The sequence below is a fragment of the Sebastes umbrosus genome, chromosome 10 (genome assembly GCF_015220745.1).
Source record: "Sebastes umbrosus isolate fSebUmb1 chromosome 10, fSebUmb1.pri, whole genome shotgun sequence".
NCBI lineage: Eukaryota > Metazoa > Chordata > Actinopteri > Perciformes > Sebastidae > Sebastes > Sebastes umbrosus.
In genome coordinates this window covers 33,524,712-33,540,575 of record NC_051278.1, presented here as the reverse complement: position 1 = coordinate 33,540,575, position 15,864 = coordinate 33,524,712, and the positions used below count along the sequence as shown (strand labels likewise).

The 15,864-nt window shown below is 42.5% G+C and overlaps 1 protein-coding gene across 1 annotated transcript in view; it reads right to left on the bottom strand.

Moving 5' to 3' along the window:
- The window catches only part of LOC119495763 (carnitine O-acetyltransferase-like), a 105,401-nt gene that overhangs the window by 65,497 nt on the left and 24,040 nt on the right, over positions 1–15,864 (bottom strand). Inside the window, exons 6-9 of the mRNA XM_037782522.1 lie at positions 13,865–13,965; positions 11,677–11,796; positions 8,820–8,942; positions 8,270–8,405 (exon numbers count right to left, since the gene is read on the bottom strand). Coding sequence (XP_037638450.1) covers positions 8,270–8,405; positions 8,820–8,942; positions 11,677–11,796; positions 13,865–13,965 — 480 coding nt within the window. The remainder of the gene's footprint in view (positions 1–8,269; positions 8,406–8,819; positions 8,943–11,676; positions 11,797–13,864; positions 13,966–15,864) is intronic.

Here is a 15,864-nt window from a genome sequence, read left to right as displayed (position 1 = left end):
TTCTTCGGCAAACAGGAAGTCAGCCATGTTGGACTTCCTGCGTGATTTTAGAATTTACGAACGCATATTTGAAGACTTTAGGATGCACAAAAATTTATGAAACTTTACACACACATCCAAACTAGTAATTACTTAATTTTAGTGGTGAAATTTTGCTTGGGCGTGGCATGTTGGCTCTCTAGCGCCCCCTTATGTCTTTCAGATTTTGAACATACCTTTAGGTACTCGAAAACTCATGAAATTTGGCAAGATGATAGACACCTGTGAACTTTATTTAAATATATAGCCATTAGGCTCAGTGTGTTTAGCCGGCTCTATAGCGCCCCCTAACGCGTTGAAATTTTAACTTTGTCAAAGTTGATCCGATAATCATGAAATTTGGTATGCATATCCCACTCATCATTTGAAACATATTCCTCATTGGGTTTCATTAGCTCCGCCCACCCGGAAGTCGGCCATATTGGATTTCATGTCACTTTTAGCATTTTATAGGCCGCGTACTTTAACGAACTCCTCCTACAGGTTTAATCAGATCGATTTGAAATTTGGTCAGGACCATCTTAAGACCTTGAAGATGAAAAGTTATTAAAATCGTGAGTTTTCACTTAACGAGCGGAACGTGGCGTGGCGTCCATTTTGAGCCATTCGCCATGAAACAGGCAGTTATTGTAACTCAACTGTACATAGTCCGATCTGCCCCAAATCTCTCAGGTATGATGGTGGTCCAGTACTGATGACATGTATATGAAAAATTATACTCATAGCCCCGCCCCAAGACGTTAGCCCCGCCCCCTTTCATATCTCATGAACCGTTTATAGTAGAGTCTTGCGGGAGGTGTCATATCACTCAGCAGAGAGTGCCTGTTTCATTGGGGATGGTTAGCCCCGCCCCCTACACATTAGCCCCGCCCCCGTTCATAACTCATGATCCGTTTGTAGTAGAGTCTTGTGGGGGGTGTCATATCACTCAGCAGAGAGTGCCTGTTTCATTGGTGAAAGTTATGCCCGCCCCCTACACATTAGCCACGCCCCCTTTCATAACTCGTGATCCGTTTGTCGTAGAGTCTTGTGGGAGGTGTTATATCGCTCAGCAGAGAGTGCCTGTCGTAGAGCCTTGCGGCAGGCGTCGTGGCGCTCGTCAGAGTTTCGGCTTCACGGTGCCCGGCCGCGTCGGTCGGCGTCCCGCCAGCATCCTCGACGCGCAAGGGGCGAGGGCCCGTTCATCGCTGCTTGCAGCTTTAATTATTCTTATTATTCTATTATGTCTTTGAGCGTGAAAACGAGGTGCTTGGGATAATGAACTTTTTTTGAAATTTTGCACACGTGTCAGACGTGCGTGAAATGAATATCTGATATGGGTTTCGTGCTCGGGTGTGGCAAATTGGCTCGCTAGCGCCCCCTATTGCGTAGCCCCGACGACACGTTTCTCCTAAATTTACGAAATTTGGTAGGTATATGTACCATGATGAGACGTAAATAAAACCCTCTTGGAGGTATACCGTAAACCCAACCGGAAGTCGGCCATATTGGATTTTATGGCGTTTTTTTACCATATCCAGGCGCTGTACTTTAACGAACTCCTCCTAGAGATTTAACCCGATCAACTTCAAATTTGGTCAGTAGTATCTTAAGACCTTTGGGATGAAAAGTTACTCAAAGATCAAAAAGTTATCGAACTATGTTGCCGTGGCGTGGCGGCGAAAAAGCGCCTTTCGCCAAGAAACAGGAAGTTGTTGTAACTTTGTCGTACATTAACCTATATGCTCCAAATTTCTCATGCCTGATAAAGGTCCCTGTCTGACGACATCCATATGCAAATTTTGACTCACAGTCATAGCGCCACCTAGTGGTAACAGGAAATATCATGTTTTACACATTGATGTACTCTGCCTCAGAAATTAATCACATCTACCTGAAACTTGGTCAGTAGTATCTTAAGACCTTTGGGAAGAAAACTTATCAAAAGATCAAAAAGTTATCGAACCATGTTGCCGTGGCGTGGCGGCGAAAAAGCTTCATCGCCAAAAAACAGGAAGTTGTTGTAACTTTGGCGTATAGTAACCAATCTGCTCCAAATTTCTCATGCAAGATAAAACGTACGTGAAATAAATATCTGATATGGGTTTCGTGCTCGGGTGTGGCAAATTGGCTCGCTAGCGCCCCCTATTGAGTAGCCCCGACGACACGTTTCCCCTAAATTTACGAAATTTGGTAGGTATATGTACCATGACGAGACGTAAATAAAACCCTCTTGGAGGTATACCGTAAACCCAACCGGAAGTCGGCCATATTGGATTTTATGGCGTTTTTTTACCATTTCCAGGCGCTGTACTTTAACGAACTCCTCCTAGAGATTTAACCCGATCAACTTCAAATTTGGTCAGTAGTATCTTAAGACCTTTGGGATGAAAAGTTACTCAAAGATCAAAAAGTTATCGAACTATGTTGCCGTGGCGTGGCGGCGAAAAAGCGCCTTTCGCCAAGAAACAGGAAGTTGTTGTAACTTTGACGTACATTAACCTATATGCTCCAAATTTCTCATGCCTGATAAAGGTCCATGTCTGACGACATCCATATGCAAATTTTGACTCACAGTCATAGCGCCACCTAGTGGTAACAGGAAATATCATGTTTTACACATTGATGTACTCTGCCTCAGAAATTAATCACATCTACATGAAACTTGGTCAGTAGTATCTTAAGACCTTTGGGATGAAAACTTATCAAAAGATCAAAAAGTTATCGAACTATGTTGCCGTGGCGTGGCGGCGAAAAAGCGCCTTTCGCCAAGAAAGAGGAAGTTGTTGTAACTTTGACGTACATTAACCTATATGCTCCAAATTTCTCATGCCTGATAAAGGTCCCTGTCTGACGACATCCATATGCAAATTTTGACTCACAGTCATAGCGCCACCTAGTGGTAACAGGAAATATCATGTTTTACACATTGATGTACTCTGCCTCAGAAATTAATCACATCTACATGAAACTTAGTCAGTAATATCTTAAGACCTTTGGGATGAAAACTTATCAAAAGATCAAAAAGTTATCGAACTATGTTGCCGTGGCGTGGCGGCGAAAAAGCGCCTTTCGCCAAGAAACAGGAGGCTGTTGTTACTTGACTTTACATAGTCCAATCTGCTCCAAACTTCACAAGCTGGATAATGGACCAGGCCTGAAGACATATATGTGGTATTATGCGTGATAGTCATAGCGCCCCCTACAGGAAACAGGAAGTTGTTGTAAATTGGCTGTACATTGTCCAATCTTCCCCAAATTTGACATGTTTTATAAGAGTCTTGCCCTGAAGACATGTACGTGCCCCGACGTGCGCGTTCCCCCGATGTGCGCGCGTGGGCGAGGGCCCGATCATCGCTGCTTGCAGCTTTAATTATTCTTATTAGGGCCCGAGCACCGACAAAGTCGGTCCGAGGACCTATTATATTTCAAATGATTATTAGGGCCCGAGCACCGACAAAGTCGGTCCGAGGACCTATTGTATTTCAAATGATTATTATTCTTATTATTCTTATTATTCTATTATGTCTTTGAGCGTGAAAACGAGGTGCTTGGGATAATGAACTTTTTTTGAAATTTTGCACACGTGTCAGACGTGCGTGAAATGAATATCTGATATGGGTTTCATGCTCGGGTGTGGCAAATTGGCTCGCTAGCGCCCCCTATTGAGTAGCCCCGACGACACGTTTCTCCTAAATTTACGAAATTTGGTAGGTATATGTACCATGATGAGACGTAAATAAAACCCTCTTGGAGGTATACCGTAAACCCAACCGGAAGTCGGCCATATTGGATTTTATGGCGTTTTTTTACCATATCCAGGCGCTGTACTTTAACGAACTCCTCCTAGAGATTTAACCCGATCAACTTCAAATTTGGTCAGTAGTATCTTAAGACCTTTGGGATGAAAAGTTACTCAAAGATCAAAAAGTTATCGAACTATGTTGCCGTGGCGTGGCGGCGAAAAAGCGCCTTTCGCCAAGAAACAGGAAGTTGTTGTAACTTTGTCGTACATTAACCTATATGCTCCAAATGTCTCATGCCTGATAAAGGTCCCTGTCTGACGACATCCATATGCAAATTTTGACTCACAGTCATAGCGCCACCTAGTGATAACAGGAAATATCATGTTTTACACATTGATGTACTCTGCCTCAGAAATTAATCACATCTACCTCAAACTTGGTCAGTAGTATCTTAAGACCTTTGGGAAGAAAACTTATCAAAAGATCAAAAAGTTATCGAACCATGTTGCCGTGGCGTGGCGGCGAAAAAGCTTCATCGCCAAAAAACAGGAAGTTGTTGTAACTTTGGCGTATAGTAACCAATCTGCTCCAAATTTCTCATGCAAGATAAAACGTCCGTGAAATAAATATCTGATATGGGTTTCGTGCTCGGGTGTGGCAAATTGGCTCGCTTGCGCCCCCTATTGAGTAGCCCAGACGACACGTTTCCCCTAAATTTACGAAATTTGGTAGGTATATGTACCATGACGAGACGTAAATAAAACCCTCTTGGAGGTATACCGTAAACCCAACCGGAAGTCGGCCATATTTGATTTTATGGCGTTTTTTTACCATTTCCAGGCGCTGTACTTTAACGAACTCCTCCTAGAGATTTAACCCGATCAACTTCAAATTTGGTCAGTAGTATCTTAAGACCTTTGGGATGAAAAGTTACTCAAAGATCAAAAAGTTATCGAACTATGTTGCCGTGGCGTGGCGGCGAAAAAGCGCCTTTCGCCAAGAAACAGGAAGTTGTTGTAACTTTGTCGTACATTAACCTATATGCTCCAAATTTCTCATGCCTGATAAAGGTCCCTCTCTGACGACATCCATATGCAAATTTTGACTCACAGTCATAGCGCCACCTAGTGGTAACAGGAAATATCATGTTTTACACATTGATGTACTCTGCCTCAGAAATTAATCACATCTACCTGAAACTTGGTCAGTAGTATCTTAAGACCTTTGGGATGAAAATTTATCAAAAGATCAAAAAGTTATCAAACCATGTTGCCGTGGCGTGGCGGCGAAAAAGCTTCTTCGCCAAAAAACAGGAGGCTGTTGTTACTTGACTTTACATAGTCCAATCTGCTCCAAACTTCACAAGCTGGATAATGGACCAGGCCTGAAGACATATATGTGGTATTATGCGTGATAGTCATAGCGCCCCCTACAGGAAACAGGAAATTGTTGTAAATTGGCTGTACATTGTCCAATCTTCCCCAAATTTGACATGTTTTATAAGAGTCTTGCCCTGAAGACATGTACGTGCCCCGACGTGCGCGTTCCTCCGACGTGCGCGCGTGGGCGAGGGCCCGATCATCGCTGCTTGCAGCTTTAATTATTCTTATTATTCTATTATGTCTTTGAGCGTGAAAACGAGGTGCTTGGGATAATGAACTTTTTTTGAAATTTTGCACACGTGTCAGACGTGCGTGAAATGAATATCTGATATGGGTTTCGTGCTCGGGTGTGGCAAATTGGCTCGCTAGCGCCCCCTATTGAGTAGCCCCGACGACACGTTTCTCCTAAATTTATGAAATTTGGTAGGTATATGTACCATGATGAGACGTAAATAAAACCCTCTTGGAGGTATACCGTAAACCCAACCGGAAGTCGGCCATATTGGATTTTATGGCGTTTTTTTTACCATATCCAGGCGCTGTACTTTAACGAACTCCTCCTAGAGATTTAACCCGATCAACTTCAAATTTGGTCAGTAGTATCTTAAGACATTTGGGATGAAAAGTTATCAAAAGATCAGAAAGTTATCGAACCATGTTGCCGTGGCGTGGCGGCGAAAAAGCTTCTTCGCCAAAAAACAGGAGGCTGTTGTTACTTGACTTTACATAGTCCAATCTGCTCCAAACTTCACAAGCTGGATAATGGACCAGGCCTGAAGACATATATGTGGTATTATGCGTGATAGTCATAGCGCCCCCTACAGGAAACAGGAAGTTGTTGTAAATTGGCTATACATTGTCCAATCTTCCCCAAATTTGACATGTTTTATAAGAGTCTTGCCCTGAAGACATGTACGTGCCCCGACGTGCGCGTTCCACCGACGTGCGCGCATGGGCGAGGGCCCGATCATCGCTGCTTGCAGCTTTAATTATTATTATTCTTATTATTATTATTCTATTATGTCTTTGAGCGTGAAAACGAGGTGCTTGGGATAATGAACTTTTTTTGAAATTTTGCACACGTGTCAGACGTGCGTGAAATGAATATCTGATATGGGTTTCGTGCTCGGGTGTGGCAAATTGGCTCGCTAGCGCCCCCTATTGAGTAGCCCCGACGACACGTTTCCCCTAAATTTACGAAATTTGGTAGGTATATGTACCATGACGAGACGTAAATAAAACCCTCTTGGAGGTATACCGTAAACCCAACCGGAAGTCGGCCATATTGGATTTTATGGCGTTTTTTTACCATTTCCAGGCGCTGTACTTTAACGAACTCCTCCTAGAGATTTAACCCGATCAACTTCAAATTTGGTCAGTAGTATCTTAAGACCTTTGGGATGAAAAGTTACTCAAAGATCAAAAAGTTATCGAACTATGTTGCCGTGGCGTGGCGGCGAAAAAGCGCCTTTCGCCAAGAAACAGGAAGTTGTTGTAACTTTGTCGTACATTAACCTATATGCTCCAAATTTCTCATGCCTGATAAAGGTCCCTGTCTGACGACATCCATATGCAAATTTTGACTCACAGTCATAGCGCCACCTAGTGGTAACAGGAAATATCATGTTTTACACATTGATGTACTCTGCCTCAGAAATTAATCACATCTACCTGAAACTTGGTCAGTAGTATCTTAAGACCTTTGGGAAGAAAACTTATCAAAAGATCAAAAAGTTATCGAACCATGTTGCCGTGGCGTGGCGGCGAAAAAGCTTCATCGCCAAAAAACAGGAAGTTGTTGTAACTTTGGCGTATAGTAACCAATCTGCTCCAAATTTCTCATGCAAGATAAAACGTCCGTGAAATAAATATCTGATATGGGTTTCGTGCTCGGGTGTGGCAAATTGGCTCGCTAGCGCCCCCTATTGAGTAGCCCCGACGACACGTTTCTCCTAAATTTACGAAATTTGGTAGCTATATGTACCATGATGAGACGTAAATAAAACCCTCTTGGAGGTATACCGTAAACCCAACCGGAAGTCGGCCATATTGGATTTTATGGCGTTTTTTTACCATATCCAGGCGCTGTACTTTAACGAACTCCTCCTAGAGATTTAACCCGATCAACTTCAAATTTGGTCAGTAGTATCTTAAGACCTTTGGGATGAAAAGTTACTCAAAGATCAAAAAGTTATCGAACTATGTTGTCGTGGCGTGGCGGCGAAAAAGCACCTTTCGCCAAGAAACAGGAAGTTGTTGTAACTTTGGCGTATAGTAACCAATCTGCTCCAAATTTCTCATGCAAGATAAAAGTCCCTGTGTGACGACATCCACATGCAAATTTTGGCTCGCAGTCATAGCGCCACCTAGTGGTAACAGGAAATATCATGTTTTACACGTTGATGTACTCTGCCTCAGAAATGAATCACATCTACCTCAAATTTGGTGAGAAAAGCCTTAAGACCTCGATGATGCTTCCTTTCAAAAATCGGAACTTTCTATCGAACGGCAGCGCCGTGGTGGCATGGCGAATTTTGATGAGTCGCCACGACACAGGAGGCTGTTGTTACTTGACTTTACATAGTCCGATCTGCCCCAAATTTCACAAGCTGGATAATAGTCCAGGCCTGAAGACATATATGTGCCATTATGAGTGAAAGTCATAGCGACCCCTACAGGAAACCGGAAATGGTTGTATACTGCAACCAACCCTCATAGAAGTGCCTTTACAGGACGCCCCACATGTTCTCAACAGGTCATATCCAGCGCCACAAGCTCCAAGCAGAAAATAAACTCTAACTGTTGCCTACGATGTCCGACTTTCATGGGAATGCACGACAGCGGGTATCCCGACGTGCGCGTTCCCCCGATGTGCGCGCGTGGGCGAGGGCCCGATCATCGCTGCTTGCAGCTTTAATTAAAGATTGTTGCTGAATATACTACAGACAGTTGGAGTGCTATGAAGAGAATGGGAATCTGACTGAATCTTCTCAAAGATATTATGATTATCCATAAAAGAGATCAACTTTGGTTGATCTCTTTTATGGATAATCATAATATCTTTGAGAAGAAGTAGCCAGCTCGTTTCATAGATTTGCATTAGACGTTTTCATCTCATCAGACCTCTTTTTGGGGGTCATCGAAGGCCTTGACGAAGGTGACTGCAGCAGGCAAGTTTGTATTGACATTACATATACGGCCCAGTCTGAACATTCGCAGGGAGACAGGTTCCTCCAGTACAGTGAACCGCTGGTGCATCCTGACAAAAGAAAGGAAAGACATGTTTCATACAACATACAGAGCCCTAAAACGGGTTGACCAGTCAAACAAACACTGAAGCTCTGCAAACACAGTGAGTATAATGTTTTACCAACTATCCAGTTTGATTTTGCTGAGAGGATTTGTTCACCCATTACTCCAGTTTCTGGCTGATGAAAAAATGTACTGCTTGTTTGAGTTTCCTGAACACTAATCCCCTGATTTTAAGAACAACCTGAAAACTTCTCACTTAATGGCTACCAGATTATCTGTTGGTGTCTGACTGAATGATCAAGTTTATTTTGACATACAACCTCTGTAGCTTTCTAGTTACCCTTGGTTTATAATGTAAAGTACAAGTAAAAATCCTGCTTACAAAGACAATCCATCTCCACATGACTTTTCAGCACCTCACCTGTAGTAGGCCAGCTGGAGCGCCATCTGTATGAAAGCATCAGGGCTCATCTTGTGGGCCTTGAGGACGTTTTTCCCAAAGTGGTCAAATATCCTAACAACCAGATCTGTGTCTCGGGCCAGTCTGTGGTGGTGGGGATGGGAGACATTTATTTCTTTGTCAGCATATATCTATGCAAAATGCTAAATATAAATGAAAATGTGATATTATTACAGATGGTGTAGTATTAATTCTGCCCATATCAGGTTGAATTTCCTGATTGATTTTTCCTCCTCCCTCTTTCTTGGGATAGGAAGCGAGTGTACAGCCACAGGGAGCAGCAGCTTCCTTTCACTCACACTGCTATTTTCACAGTGTTAACTTAACGCTGAAGATGGCAGAGCCTGCAGTAGGGCCTTCAACTGTTTTTTGTCAAAATGTACAACAGCTTTATGGATATAGTTTGAAGTGAATGACCATGGCAGAAGGAATTTTCAGCCAGATGTAATAATGGTAATAGTTGTGTTGTGGATTCTCCAAATCAATTTATTTACACTATGGCAAGCATGAAACCTGCTTTACCATACATAGCAATGTAGACACACAATGGATTATGAGAGGAGATAGCACGACTGTGGCTGAAATCGGCAAACAGTTCGCTGAGCGCTGTTTCCTTTGGTTGCTGCAGTCTCTAAATGTTCTGCAGCCAACAAACTGCAGCTTTTCTGTCAACGACATGTTCATTGATTACATAACTCAGAGGGAAGGCAAAAAGCCACCCCAGACACTTTATCTGCAGACCACAGGTAAGATATGTTGTGTCGTCTTTATCTGCAGACTACAGGTAAGATACGCTGTGTCGTCTTTATCTGCAGACTACAGGTAAGATACGTTGTGTCGTCTTTATCTGCAGACTACAGGTAAGATACGTTGTGTCGTCTTTATCTGCAGACTACAGGTAAGATACGTTGTGTCGTCTTTATCTGCAGACTACAGGTAAGATACGCTGTGTCGTCTTTATCCGCAGACTACAGGTAAAATACGCTGTGTCGTCTTTATCGGCAGACTACAGGTAAGATACGTTGTGTCGTCTTTATCTGCAGACTACAGGTAAGATACGCTGTGTCATCTTTATCTGCAGACACCGGTAAGATACGCTGTGTCGTCTTTATCTGCAGACTACAGGTAAGATACGTTGTGTCGTCTTTATCTGCAGACACCGGTAAGATATGCTGTCATCTTTATCTGCAGACTACAGGTAAGATACGTTGTGTCGTCTTTATCTGCAGACACCAGTAAGATACGCTGTCATCTTTATCTGCAGACACCGGTAAGATACGCTGTCATCTTTATCTGCAGACTACAGGTAAGATACGTTGTGTCGTCTTTATCTGCAGACTACAGGTAAGATACGCTGTGTCGTCTTTATCTGCAGATTACAGGTAAAATACGCTGTGTCGTCTTTATTGGCAGACTACAGGTAAGATACGTTGTGTCGTCTTTATCTGCAGACTACAGGTAAGATACGTTGTGTCGTCTTTATCTGCAGACTACAGGTAAGATACGCTGTGTCATCTTTATCTGCAGACACCGGTAAGATACGCTGTGTCGTCTTTATCTGCAGACTACAGGTAAGATACGTTGTGTCGTCTTTATCTGTAGACTACAGGTAAGATACGTTGTGTCGTCTTTATCTGCAGACTACAGGTAAGATACGCTGTGTCGTCTTTATCTGCAGACTACAGGTAAGATACGCTGTGTCGTCTTTATCTGCAGACTACAGGTAAGATGCGTTGTGTCGTCTTTATCTGCAGACTACAGGTAAGATACGTTGTGTCGTCTTTATCCGCAGACTACAGGTAAGATACGCTGTGTCGTCTTTATCCGCAGACTACAGGTAAAATACGCTGTGTCGTCTTTATCTGCAGACTACAGGTAAGATACGTTGTGTCGTCTTCATCCGCAGACTACAGGTAAGATACGCTGTGTCGTCTTTATCCGCAGATTACAGGTAAAATACGTTGTGTCGTCTTTATCTGCAGACTACAGGTAAGATACGCTGTGTCGTCTTTATCTGCAGACTACAGGTAAGATACGCTGTGTCGTCTTTATCTGCAGACTACAGATAAGATACGCTGTGTCGTCTTTATCTGCAGACTACAGGTAAGATACGCTGTGTCGTCTTTATCTGCAGACTACAGGTAAGATACGCTGTGTCATATTTATCTGCAGACACCGGTAAGATACGCTGTGTCGTCTTTATCTGCAGACTACAGGTAAGATACGCTGTGTCGTCTTTATCTGCAGACTACAGGTAAGATACGCTGTGTCGTCTTTATCTGCAGACACCGGTAAGATACGCTGTGTCGTCTTTATCTGCAGACTACAGGTAAGATACGCTGTGTCGTCTTTATCTGCAGACTACAGGTAAGATACGCTGTGTCATCTTTATCTGCAGACACCGGTAAGATACGCTGTGTCGTCTTTATCTGCAGACACCGGTAAGATACGCTGTGTTTTCCTGATCAATCAAGGATTGTAGTCACCTAACCCTGAGCATTACTAGAGCATAGTTTATTTGGTCATGATCTTACTGTAGCAGATATTGTATTAAGATCATTAAATATAATCCAGGGTTATCGTCCAATATCAACGTTCACACTGGTCATGGGATTGTCATATTGTTTTTAAAATATCTTAGGTCACATTTGAAGCCAATTATCTGTAGATTGTGTATCTTATTTGTGAAAATGGAGTTGTGGCTGCATGTAGCTGTTCACGTAGCAGCACATAGAATGTGTTCATCTTCCTCTGGGTTTCTATTGTTGCAGTCACTGGCTGTCTATGCAACTCAATCACAACTAAAAGCTGCTCTCACTTGTCCATGTGTAGCTTAGCCTCCTCAAGGTCCTTCTTGATGTCAGGGGTGATGTTGAAGTGTAGTTTCTTGGGAACGGGCAAAGGCTCCATGGGAGACTGAGTCAGCTGTGGCTTTTTCCTGTTTCCACACACAAGAGAAAAGAAATGATACATGGGACACAATGGAATTCAGTGAAAAACCAAAGTCACGTAAAAATACATAGAAACACTACACAAGCACATCTGACAGCTGACATACCCGGAGCAAACACAAGATCCGAAACGGAGATTAAATAGCCGATACTGACTCATAAAACAATACATGGGTCCAAGATCCTGCAGATCGGTTTGGGACAATGTTGGATGAAACGTCTGATTAGGAGGAAGTGGATAGAGTATGGTTTAGAGGTCAAATCTGGTCAAGGAACAACAAGGTCAGAGAAAGCCCCAGAGGCACAGTAGAGGCCTCTTCCCAGCTGTTCGGGAGCTGTGGCTCAGAGGTAGAGCAGGTCGTCCACTAATCAGAAGGTCAGCGGTTTGATCCCCGGCTCCTCCAGTCCACATGTCGAAGTGTCCTTGGGACAATTCATAATTACACAAATAACTTACGCTAATAACTTACACTAAATTGTGGCGAGGAAAAAGGTCATGTCCATTTCCAAAGGGGTCCCTTGACCTCTGACCTCCAGATATGTGAATGTAAATAGTTTTTTGGGTACCCACTTTACAGACATGCCCACTTTATGATAATCACATGCAGTTTGGGGCAAGTCATAGTCAAGTCAGCACACTGACACACTGACTGTTGTTGCCTGTTGGGCTGCAGATTGCCATGTTATAATTAGATCATATTTTTTATGCTAAATGCAGTACCTGTGAGGGTTTCTGGACAATATTTAGGTCCCAACCACGTCGGGCTGCAAGGACCTTATTGAAACTGTAATGTTTTATTATGTTAAAATATTAATGTTTTATAGTATTATTACTTATGCTAATAAATCACATTTTTGAGGTGATAAAGGTGCTCGGAAACTGACCAAAGTTGGCACATGTATCAGTACTGGTGAAAAACTTTATATTTTCTGGGTCTCATGCTTGAATGTGACAAAATAGCTCGAAAGCGCCCCCCACAAAATTGATAGAATTGAGTCCCTTATTATGGTTTCACCTAGATGTATGAAACTTGGTGGGTAAACACTGATCAGCCATAACATCCAGACCACTGACAGGTGAAGTGAATAACATGGATTATCTGGTTACCATGGCACCTAGCAGTGGGGGGGATATATTAGACAGCAAGTGAACATTTTGAACTTTGAACTTTGTGTTGGAAGCAGAACAAATGGGCCAGCGTAAGGATGTGAGCGACTTTGACAACGAGGGCCAGATAGTGCTGGCTAGACGACCGGGTCAGAGCATCTCCAGAACTGCAGCTCTTGTGGGATGTTCCCGGTCTGCAGTGGTCAGGACCTACCAGAAGTGGTCCAAGGAAGGAAAACCGGTGAACCGGCGACAGGGTCAGACCTGAGGCTCATTGATGCACGTGGGGAGCGAAGGCTGGCCCGTGTTGTCTGATCCAATAGAAGAGCTACTGGAGCTTAAACTGATGAACAAGTTAATGCTGGTTCTGATAGAAAGGTGTCAGAACACAGTGCATCCCATCGTTTGTGGCGTATGGGGACCGGTCAGGGTGCCCATGATGACATAACGTTATGGCTGATCGGTGTATGTAACATGTTGAGACGTACAAAAAAGCCTCTTGGAGATATATCTTAAACCCAACTGGAAGTCAGCCATTTTGAATTGAATGTGCTATTTATACCATTTCAATGTGCTGTACTTTAACAAACTCGTCCTAGAGATTTAACCCAATCAACTTCAAATTTGGTCAGAACAGTCTTAAGACATTTGTGATGAAAAGTTGCTAAAAGCTTCAGTTTTTATAGAACTATGTTGCCGTGGTGTGGCGGCGAAGAAGCTCCTTTCGCTAAAAAACATGACGTTGCTGTAACTTTGTCGTATATTAACCAATCTGCTCCAAATTTCTCATGGGTGATAGAGTCCCTGCCTGAGGACATCCACATTTCCATTATACAGTATGTATGTATGTTTATATTACACATGCAGACACAATGTGTTTTTCTCCACAGAGCTGTACTGTAGCCACACATACACTTACAGAGGCTCATTTATTTGGGGGTACCTACATGCCTGCTAAAGTATGGCCGAGCAAAGACATCATGGTTGTACCATCAGCAGTGTGATGCGTGAGGTTTGCACCACATGTCCCGTCTTCTCCAATAATTAACTGAAAAAAAGAGAAGCAACACAATTAGCATTATATCCCAACTCCTCATGAGTCTGTTTGTTCCTGTATGTGAGCCTGTTTTGAAGAAGTTATTGTAATCAGTGAATGTGAAAATGTTAATGTCTTAGAAATGTATAGGGTGACTATATAGTCCTGGAGCTAAACAATTATTTTAGTTAAGAGAGAATCAACCGTAAGAAAGAAGAAAGAAGAAAGCTGCTGCTGTGCAGTCCTTGCCATTGATAACCTCACTGTTAGTGGGAATAGATGTTCTCATCCCAAAACATACGGACGCTTTGTCACGACCCCTTGGCATCACTTTATAACGCACTGTGTAGCCCAGCGTGTTAAACTATGACGCTCCCCTACGCTCGTGGTTAAATGTTGAGAATTCAAACAAAAACACTTGCTTAGGTTCAGGCAACAAAACCACTTAGTTAGGTTTAGGAAAAAACATCATGGTTTGGTTTAAAATGACTGTTTGTGACTGTTTAACCATGATTAATAAGCAGATACAGCAGTACAACCAGGGTCTGAAATTAACTTTTTTCACTTCCTGCCACTGTGGCAGGTAAGTATTTTTTTTTGTCTGCCACTCAGAAATTTTATCTGACACTTTTGAAATCTCTGCGCAAAATGAAGGAATAACATTTTTAGATCTGATGTCATTCAATGTTCGATATAAATTATTTTACATGAAAAACATCATATACATGGTAAATTACATTGTTCGAATTACACCGTAGCTTCCGGGGGAGCCCTGTTTCGGGGGGTGGGAGGGTACTGTAGCCTACACAGTACTGTAGTACTGTACTCAGGTCATAATTCCCTTTCTATTATCTATTTTATATTTCTGTGAAACAAATAGCATTTGGTCGAAAAACAAGATTTTTGCATAGGTCCCCCAAAAAGTTAGGACCGGCCCTGCTAGCTGCTCCTAAAGTTGGAGCAGCTGCTGGAGATAAGTAGTAAATAAGTGGTTGACATTAGTAACATGATTTGAGCTTTTGCAGAGTTTTGACTCCTCGTTAACATAACGTTATCGTCAGCTCACTACAATACAAACGTCGGCTGCCGACTCGTTACCGAGCCTTAACTGTAACGTTACCGTTAACATCAAACAGTCTAATGTTAGTTAACTGGTAACGTTGCCGTTAACATCAGACAGTCTAACGTTAGCTAACTGGTAATGTTACCGTTAACATCAAACAGTCTAACGTTAGCTAACTGGTAAGCTCATCGTTAACATCAAACAGTCTAACGTTAGCTAACTGGTAATGTTACCGTTAACATCAAACAGTCTAACGTTAGATAACTGGTAACGTTACCGTTAACATCATACAGTCTAACGTTAGCTAACTGGTAAGTTCATCGTTAACATCAAACAGTCTAACGTTAGCTAACTGGTAATGTTACCGTTAACATCAGACAGTCTAACGTTAGCTAACTGGTAAGCTCATCGTTAACATCAAACAGTCTAACGTTAGCTAACTGGTAATGTTACCGTTAACATCAAACAGTCTAACGTTAGCTAACTGGTAACGTTACCGTTAACATCAGACAGTCTAACGTTAGCTAACTGGTAATGTTACCGTTAACATCAAACAGTCTAACGTTAGCTAACTGGTAAGCTCATCGTTAACATCAAACAGTCTAACGTTAGCTAACTGGTAATGTTACCGTTAACATCAAACAGTCTAACGTTAGATAACTGGTAACGTTACCGTTAACATCATACAGTCTAACGTTAGCTAACTGGTAAGTTCATCGTTAACATCAAACAGTCTAACGTTAGCTAACTGGTAATGTTACCGTTAACATCAGACAGTCTAACGTTAGCTAACTGGTAAGCTCATCGTTAACATCAAACAGTCTAACGTTAGCTAACTGGTAATGTTA